This window comes from Triticum aestivum, chromosome 3D, assembly GCF_018294505.1.
Source record: "Triticum aestivum cultivar Chinese Spring chromosome 3D, IWGSC CS RefSeq v2.1, whole genome shotgun sequence".
Taxonomy (NCBI): Eukaryota; Viridiplantae; Streptophyta; class Magnoliopsida; order Poales; family Poaceae; genus Triticum; species Triticum aestivum.
Window position 1 is genome coordinate 410,195,741 of NC_057802.1, and position 9,218 is coordinate 410,204,958.

At 45.7% G+C, this 9,218-nt stretch overlaps 1 protein-coding gene across 1 annotated transcript in view; it reads right to left on the reverse strand.

Moving 5' to 3' along the window:
• Nucleotides 1-3,025, reverse strand: part of LOC123079231 (CBL-interacting protein kinase 19) — a 4,385-nt gene extending 1,360 nt beyond the window's left edge. Inside the window, exon 1 of the mRNA XM_044501945.1 lies at nucleotides 1,298-3,025. Coding sequence (XP_044357880.1) covers nucleotides 1,306-2,862 — 1,557 coding nt within the window. The 5' untranslated portion in view covers nucleotides 2,863-3,025 and the 3' untranslated portion in view covers nucleotides 1,298-1,305. The remainder of the gene's footprint in view (nucleotides 1-1,297) is intronic.
• Nucleotides 3,026-9,218: the final 6,193 nt, after the last annotated feature.

Here is a 9,218-nt window from a genome sequence, read left to right on the forward strand (position 1 = left end):
AATAAATAAAAATGTGCTCCATGTGCTTGTGCATAATTGTGCACCCAACGTCCGGATCATATCAAGTGGTTAATAAGGATCTAACATGGTATGTTGTCATCAATTACAGAGAAGGGAGAAATACAATAACTAAAACGTCTGATCGAGTGAGTACCATATAATTGATTATATTTGCTAGATATTTCCATAACTAGGATGCAATCATATCTTTTTATGTTTGCACCAAATTAAGTGGATAAAGTGCAGCAGACCTTTTATCAGCCAGTTATTGTGATCATAGACAGACACACACGTAGCACACAACGAAAACCATTGAAGTGTGGTTCCAGCACCTCTCCTCTTGAGAAGTAAATATGAAAGCACAAAACCATGCGAAGCGCGGGTCTTTAGGTGAAAATAAAGGTGTTTCTACCCTTAATGAGTACAAGCAACCCCTCTGATTCTCCACTCTACTTCACGTAATGAAAAATATACATCCACGAAAATTGGTGGTAAATGCATTGGAAAAAGGACCACTGTTGTATAATCGACAAGCTTTGTAGAGAAATGCACCGAAATTGGGAATGGCTCCTAGGTGCATATGCATCCATTGTCTAAATACACATTTTGAAAAGTTGAAGAAATTCCAAACAAAAATCCCGCGTGTATATCTGGACATTCTATGTGCGTGCACAAAGTTTTCGGTGAAAAATGAGGTTTTTTGTGGCTTGTGTAAAAAAGACAAATTCTGATGCTTCATTACAACTATTCATTTTGCATTTCTTCATCTTTTTTACACAAGCCACAAAAAACGTCGTTTTTCACCGAAACTTTGTGCATGCACGTAGAATGTCCGGATATACCCGCGGGATTTTTGTTCCAAATTTTTCAATTTTTTAAAATGTGTATTTAGACAATGGGTGCATATGCACCTAGGAGCCAAAACACCGCGTCAAATGCATGCAGAACTATTCTCTCTCTCTCTCGAGCAAATATTGTGTGCTTAAGAAACAAATGAAACAATTTGTAATCATTTCAACAGCCACAAAATAGGTTGATTAGAACTACAAACAATCAAATCAAAAACTATTTCAGATCTTTCTTTTGTGTAGTAGAGATTTCAATCGTTGACAGTTTTCAAAGGATGAGGTGAGTAGATCAAACTGCATCGGATTACAGATTAAAATCTTCCAATTACTTGTGTTAAAATTACAATTATTTGTTAGGAGAACATAATTAGCAAAAGAAAACATATATTGACAAAGTTAGCAAAAGAAACACCTCCAACACAAGAGAAAAAGCAAGGAAAAATTAGTACCTTTCGGCCTACTCAGAAATGGTAGGTGTAATTGGAACTGGGGCCATCTGGTGCACAAGATGCTGCATTCCTGGCTTCAATTCCTTGTTGCAGAAATCATCATACTCTTCCTTATCCCCCGCCTTCTTTTTTACCTCCACTACTACAAGGGAGGGTGTGAGTTCAAATATCTCCGCGCAGATTGTTAGTGGCCCCTTAACCCCTTCCCTTGTGCCCTCTAGGCTCACCCGCCAATCCTTCTTCCGCACCGCGAAGCTCTTCACATTTGCGATCTCCTCTAATTTCGTTATAATGCCCGACATAGGTTCACTCGAGATGAATCTCACCTCGTCCCCTTTTTCCTCAAACAGCCCCGACAAGTTGAATCCCCTTGAGAATGATATGATATCAAACGCGTTAAGGCTTGCGGGGCGTGGGAGTGGCCCGCGGAGCCTGTGGCGCTCTTCAAATGACGATGTGGCAGGGCAGGACACGACTGATGCGTCGGATTCTGACCCTGAGTCATCTCCATCAACTTCTTGCGGAGATGGAGATGAAGGTGGAGGAAGCAATGGTTGAGGAAGAGGGTCAGGGAGACCCAAGTCGAGCATATCATTCTCGGCATCAATGACGTTGTACAGCTGGTCATCTTCAATATAGAACTTGACTGGCCGGAAACCTTTCTTGAACCACCGGCTCTCCATGACCTCCGGCAAGGTGATCCTGGTGCTTGGGTTTGTGTCAAGAAAACGCATGATCAAGCTAGTAAGGTCCTTGGAGAACCACCTTGGACATCGGAACTCTCCCTTGTAAACCTTACGGTACATGGCCATGAGGTTCTGGTCATGGAAAGGGAGGTATCCGGCCATGAGAACAAAGAGGATGACACCGCAGGACCATATGTCGGCCTTGGCGCCTTCGTATCCACGGCGGGCGAGGACTTCGGGCGCGACGTAGGCCGGCGTGCCGCAGAAGGTGTGGAGGAGACCCTCTGGCTGGAACGGCTCGGCGACGGCGGAGAGGCCGAAGTCGGACACCTTGAGGTTGCCCGCCTCGTCGACGAGGAGGTTCTCCGGCTTGAGGTCCCGGTGGAAGACCCCGCGGGTGTGGCAGAAGCCGACGGCGGAGATGAGGTGCTGGAAGTAGCGGCGCGCAATGTCCTCCTTGAGGCGGCCCTTGGAGACGCGGGAGAAGAGCTCGCCGCCGCGGACGAGCTCCATGACGAAGTAGATCTTGGTCTTGGTGGCCATGACCTCGAAGAGGTGCACGATGTTGGGGTGGCGCACGCGGCGGAGCACGGCGATCTCGCGCTTGATGTGCGAGACGAGGCCGCTCCGCACGGCCTTCTCCCGGTCGAGCACCTTGATGGCCACGCTCTCGCCGGTCTGCACGTGCCGCGCGTGGTACACCTTGGCGAAGGTGCCTTTGCCCAGGACGCGGCCCAGCTCGTAGCGCCCCATGAGCAGCCCGCGGGAGCCTGTGGCGCCTCGCTTGGCCGCCGCCACCGCCGAGGAGGAGGAGGAAGGGGACGGCAGCCGCGCGGCCTGCGGCGGCCGGTCAGGCGGCGGCGGCTTGATGGCCGCCATCGACGGGTGGTGGCGGTGGGCGGGGAGGCGAGGCGAATGGGGATTAGGTGGAGGTGGAGGTGGAGCAGCCGGCCTCGAAGGAGGTGAGCTTAACGGCTCTGCGAAAACTATTTCTCGTTTGCTCTGCTCTCCATCTTCTCTATGGCTCTGCCCCGTGGAGCATGGTTGGGCGGGGGCTCTCGGCTTGGGAGGGCAGATATTTTTTCCCATCTCCTCGCAATTTTGTATTTTTATTTCTTATGGGTTTGTTTCACCCAGTTGCTCGAGTCTCTTCGTGCACAGCTTTTGTGCCCTATTTCGAGCATTTTTTATATTTTTTTGCGTAAAGCTCTGGCTGTTGCCAAGCAAAGCAAACGGTGGATTGGGAGCCGGTGTACCAGCTGTAAATAAGTTTGCCACACACAAAAGGAAGAAAGCTCCAGGGGTAGTAATTTTATTTTGGCAAACTCTTTGAGCAGTGCATTATAAGCAGCATTTTTATTATTTCACTGGAGTCACTCACAATTCACATGTGGGGATGAAATTGACAACATACTCTCAAGGCTCGAGCAGTGTTACAATTTGCTCACGAGCTTCTCTCTCCAAATAAGAGTCGTATTTCTTTACTTTTGGGTTTGTTTACGCTTTTGTCCTGCCGACCTTATATTAACTTTACTGCATTTGCATTACTTGTATAGACGTGGTGGTTGCTTTATTTGTAAAGCCGCGCCAAGATCTATTTCAAGACAAGTTGTATTTCTAAACATTGAAGTGTTTACGGTGTTAACAAGGAGTCTTTGTGTTGTTGTAATTCTGATTGAGTTCTATCCAGAAGGTGTTCAAAATGTTTGATCAGGCAACTCTCAAAAAGTTATAGATGTTAATCAAGTTGCCGACGTGCACTTTTTGTTCTCCATATGGTTTTGTCGTGGATACAATTTGTACCGTTAGCTACTCTCCTTCTAAAAAAATATGTCGTATTAGTTTGTCTCAAGTCAGAAGAATTCATAAAAGCAAGTGTGCATCCACTTCTTTGAGAAAGCAAGCACCCACAAGATCTAAATGTACAACACATATAGTAGGTTCGACACAAACAAAGTCCGTTGGAGTCATAACGTAAACAGACTCCAAGGACGCAAAATAAAACAGACAAAAGCCGTTGAATCACCGACGATAGACGACAAGCCACTCTCTGAAGCCTGCCGACAAATGAGTTGCTGGAGTTCCGGTCCTTGGGTCCAGCGAGCAACTGCCATTGCCGCATGAAAACACTGAGCTTAAAGATCACATCAGTAGCATTGTCATAGACGTTCACGAGCAATCACAAGTTTGTTATGAGTCCATGATGTCCAGGTGAATGAAACAAAACTAAACCAGTGGATGCGTCTTCTCCTTCTAGTGAGTGTAGGAACCCTCTAAAAATCCTCCAAACCGAATGACCTAAAGGTTGTCTATGACTTACATTCTACTAACGTACTTATATAATTTTAAAATTGCACGCTTGCTTATACATTTTTCATCCCGTGATGTATGCTACTTGTTTTGTCATAAGTAATTGGATGTTTCAAAACTTTACTAAATTCATAGAAGTCATACTGTAATAACAGCGCCTACAATCCTGCCACTCAATCTTTTTTTTTCTGTTCAATATGACCACTTAATCCTGTCCTCCCCTTTTGGTTGGATGCCATGAAGCTATAATGTTGTGCAGAAGAAAATACTCCCTCCATGATTTAGATTGTTTGCAAGCAAGTCCACATGAAACTTTCGATTATACTTAGCAATATTTGTTTCAATTACTATGTTAACAATATTTGTTTCAAAAGAAGTTTACTAGTCATGACGATTCCTTATGCTTCAGAAACAGCTTCACGTGAATATGACATCTCCCATCAAACATGGAGTTTCCGCTCCCACGTGCACATGCACCCAGATGAACAATAAAATTTAAAAAATTAGTAAAAAAATCTTTTTTTTTCTAATAGACATGTTTGAATGTTGTACTCTGAGGCAAAAGAAGAAGTAACATTTGATGTGCTCATGAAAAAAATGATACTATGAAAAGGCTCATTTTCAAAGCATTTTGGGTTGCATGTTGTATTCTTCATCTCAAATAGGAGATGTAATTCTTTTACTTTTGTGTTTGTTTATGCTTTTGCCACAACACCTCATACTTACTTTTCTGCACTTTCACTGCTTGTATAGACATGTCGGTTGTTTTATTTATAAAGTGAAATGACGGCGTATTTCAAGAGGAGTTGTATTTCTGAACATTAAAGTGTTCACCTGTTGGCAAGTATGATTGTGTTTTATCTAGAAAGTGTTTAAAATACTCGACCTGACCCTGGCAAGTCTCAAGCAGTTATACGTACATGCTAATTAAGTAGCCGACTTGTATTTCTCGTTCTCCATATTGTTTCGTCGTGAATATAATTTGTACCACTACCTATTCTCCTTCCAAAAAAATATGTCATATTAGTTGGTCTTAAGTCAAAAAAATTCATAGAAGCATGTGTGACCCCGCTTTATAGATAGGCAAGCATCCACAAGATCTAAATGTATGACACATATAGTAGGTTCAACACAAACAAAGTTCATTGAATTCATAGCGTAAACGGACCTGAGGACGCAAATTAAACAAAGAAAAGTCACTAAATAGCCGACGCGAGACAATGAGCCACTTCCTGAAGCCTATTGACAAATGAGTTGGTGGAGTTTCGATCCTTGTGTCCAGCGAGCAACAACCATTGTCGCATGAAAGCAATGAGTTTAAAATCACGCTGGTAGCATTGTCGATTTGTCGTAGATGTTCACGGGCAATCACAAGTCGATTTGTCGTAGATGTTCACATGCAATCACAAGTTTGTTATGATTCCACGATGTCTAAGTGAATGAAACTAAACTAACCAGAGGAGGCGTCTTCTCTTTTCAGCGAGTGGAACCCTCTAAAAAACCTCCAAGCCAAATGATTTATCGCACGCTTATATATTTTTTCACCCCGTGTACATTATATTTGTTTTGTCATAAGTAACTAATGTTTCGAAACTTTACTGAATCCATAGAAGTCATATTGTAATAACAACGCATATAACCCTGCCACTCTGTCCTTCTTTTATTGAATATGATCACTTAATCCTGTCACCCTTATCATTTTCCTTCAAGGGTTCCATCCTATTGGTTGGATGCCACGAAACTATAATGTTGTCCGGAAGAAAAATACTTCATCCATGCTTTAGATTGTTCGCAAGCAAGTCCACATGAAACTTTCGACTATACTTTGTATGAGCGTGCACTACAATTACTATCTTAGCATATATTTTTTCAAAATAAGTTTATTGGTCATGATGGTTCCTTGTTCTTTAAAAACACCATTATGTGAATATGCTATCTCTCATCAAACATGGAGTTTCTTCCCTCGGGTGCACATGCACCTAGATGAACAATAAAATTTAAAAAGTTAGTACAAAAAATAAAAATCTTTTTTTTAGCATACATGTTTGATTGTTGTACTCTCAAACAAAAATTAGTGAAGAAGTAACATTTGATGTGCTCATGAAAAAATGATACTCTGAAAAGGCTCATTTTCAAAGCATTTTAAAAAGCAGTGGAGCACGGTTTTGAAGCAGCTCAGAAAATGTGCCTACAAGTTTTTTAAAATGTTGATTTTGTTACACAAATACATATGCATGTGCTCCAAATATATTTTAGTTTTCTTTCAATAATATGTCGTGTTATACGCCACACAAAAAAGACAAAATGCCCAAAATCAACAAAAAAAAGCCCATTTTTAGCATGCATTATCCTTTTTGTATGCACATACAAGCACATATATTGATGAAATCTTGTGTAGTATAAGCTATACTACACTTCCATAAATGCATGTACACTTTTTTTTTTGAAGTTTCAGCCATAAAAAAATTGAACTTAAAAAAGGGGGCTCATAGTGCCCTTGCTCCAAATGAACTTTTCCATCTCCCAAGGGCATACTGCTATACAAGAAAATGGTGCATATGCCCGCGTTGATGGTGGGGAGGGAAATCATATCTTTTTTCCTCTCTCTCAAGGTGGTTAGGAGAAAGCATTCCTCCCCTGGATCTCCTCCGGCGAGCCCATTGATTCTTCTCCTCTCTGCTTGCTGCTCATGCGGCCGGGTGCCTTGGCTTCAGCTAGTAGATAGGTAGGGTTTTAGTGCTCGCGAGGGCAGTGCTCGAACGGATGACGACGCTTCTTATTCGAGTCAGTTTTTGGTGATCCGATCCTCGTCAAGTTCTTCTTTCGGGACGGAGTAGACGGAGCTCCGGCGTAGATTCCCGTCAACTCGTTGGGCGGCGAAGCTATGGTTTCTCGTTGTGTGTACGTGACGACGAGATTTAGTGTCAGGTTCTTCAAATCGATTCAAGTATTCAACGACGACGACGACTGATGTTCCGGGGGCTTGTTCTTGGGGCCACATGAACAAAGACTATCTGATGTCATCGATAATGGCAGGCTGGCTTCGGTATGGAAACGGCGCGTCGACGACTTGTTCGGATGGCGGCAATGATCATTCAGTGGTGTGTGAATCTCGATGCATTTTTTATTATGTCTGAGGCGCTATGTATTTTCAGTGAATCTCTGTGACAGATCTGATCCTTTAAGGAAAATGTGCATATACGAAGTTAGAGCAACTCCAATGGGGCGACCCATTTCGTCTGCGGCCGTCCGTTTGGGTCGGCGCGGACAGAAAAGGCGGCCAACGCGCCGACCCAAACGGACGCGCGTCCGTTTTTCGTCCGCGGGCGACCCCTTTTTAGCCTGATTTGCGTCGGCGTGGACACGCGACGGACGCGCGCGCGCTCGCCTACTCCTGTCCCCGGGCCCGCTGGTCTGTGACACATTGGCCTCCCGTCTCACCCTGCGGCCAACAAAGCAACCCTCCCGTCTCCTCCGTCGCCGACGCCGCCGCCCATTTTCTCCGGCGACTCTTCCAGCTGCCGCCGCCTCCACATCCGCCCAGCAACGCCGCCCCCTCCCCCCCACCCCCCGTCGCCCTCCGCCGCCGTTTTGCCGCCGGGGAGCAAACTGCTTCCCACCGCCGCTTCCCCCACCGCACAGCCGCCCACGACCAAGAAGCCGCCTCGCCGCCCCTGCCACATCTGACCGGCACGCTCGTCGGACGCCGTCACACTCGTCGGACGCCGGCAGGGCAGGTAGCTGGTCTGTGGGCGTCGCGACTCCCTTCGCCGGCCGTCTCCTTCGTCGACACCCGCAAGCTGTTCGACAGTTTGCCAAGGTACGAAATGGACTCCGCCGACGAGTTTTTTTTCCACAATTTCCTTTGCGACTCCGACTATTCGTCGTCCGATGACGAGGAGGAGATATTGGCTACCGTGTTGGTCCATCACCACCTCAACAGCCAACGGCCGTTGTTTCGTGGCTCCATTCCGGGCCATCTTCCGGCGTTGAATCGCAACCAAGAGAGCGGGCATTTCCTTCTCTGGAAGGACTACTTTGATACAACAAACCCGTTGTTCAAACATCACAAATTCCGCCGCCGGTTCCGTATGAGTAGGCATGTTTTCAACCGTATTAGAGAGGGAGTGGTCGGCTATGATGACTACTTCGAGTGCAAAGAGGATGCCGTCGGCAAGATTGGTTTCTCCTCTTATCAGAAATGCACTGCCGCCATCCGAATGCTTGCATACGGAGTGCCCGGTGATCTCATTGACGAGTACGTCCGTATGAGCGAGTCTACATGCCTAGAGTCCCTGTATAAGTTCTGCAAGGCTGTGATTGCTGTGTTTTGCCCTGAGTACTTGAGAGAGCCGACAGCTGAAGATACAACCCGTTTGCTACCGATGAATGCCAGCAGGGGCTTCCCGGGGATGCTTGGCAGTATAGACTGCATGCACCGAGAGTGGAAGAACTGCCCTTCTGCTTGGCAAGGGCAGTATAAGGGACGTGTCAGGGCTTGCACTGTCATACTAGAGGCCGTGGCGTCTCAAGATCTCTGGATCTGACACTCTTTCTTTGGCATGGCTGGATCACACAATGATATCAACGTGCTTCAGCGCTCGCCGGTGTTTGCTAGGCTTGCCGAAGGCAACAGCCCACCGGTGAACTTTACTGTCAACGGCCACAACTACGACAGAGGGTACTATTTGGGTGACGGTATCTATCCTCAGTGGACCACTATTGTCAAGACAATACCCAACCATGTCGGAGAGAAAAGGAAAAGATTTGCCCAAGAGCAAGAGAGTGCTAGGAAGGATGTCGAGCGTGCCTTTGGTGTTTTGCAATCTTGATGGGTATCGTTCGGTATCCTGCTAATACTTGGAGCACGCAGAAACTATGGGAGGTGATGACTGCTTGTGTGATCATGCACAATATGATCGTAG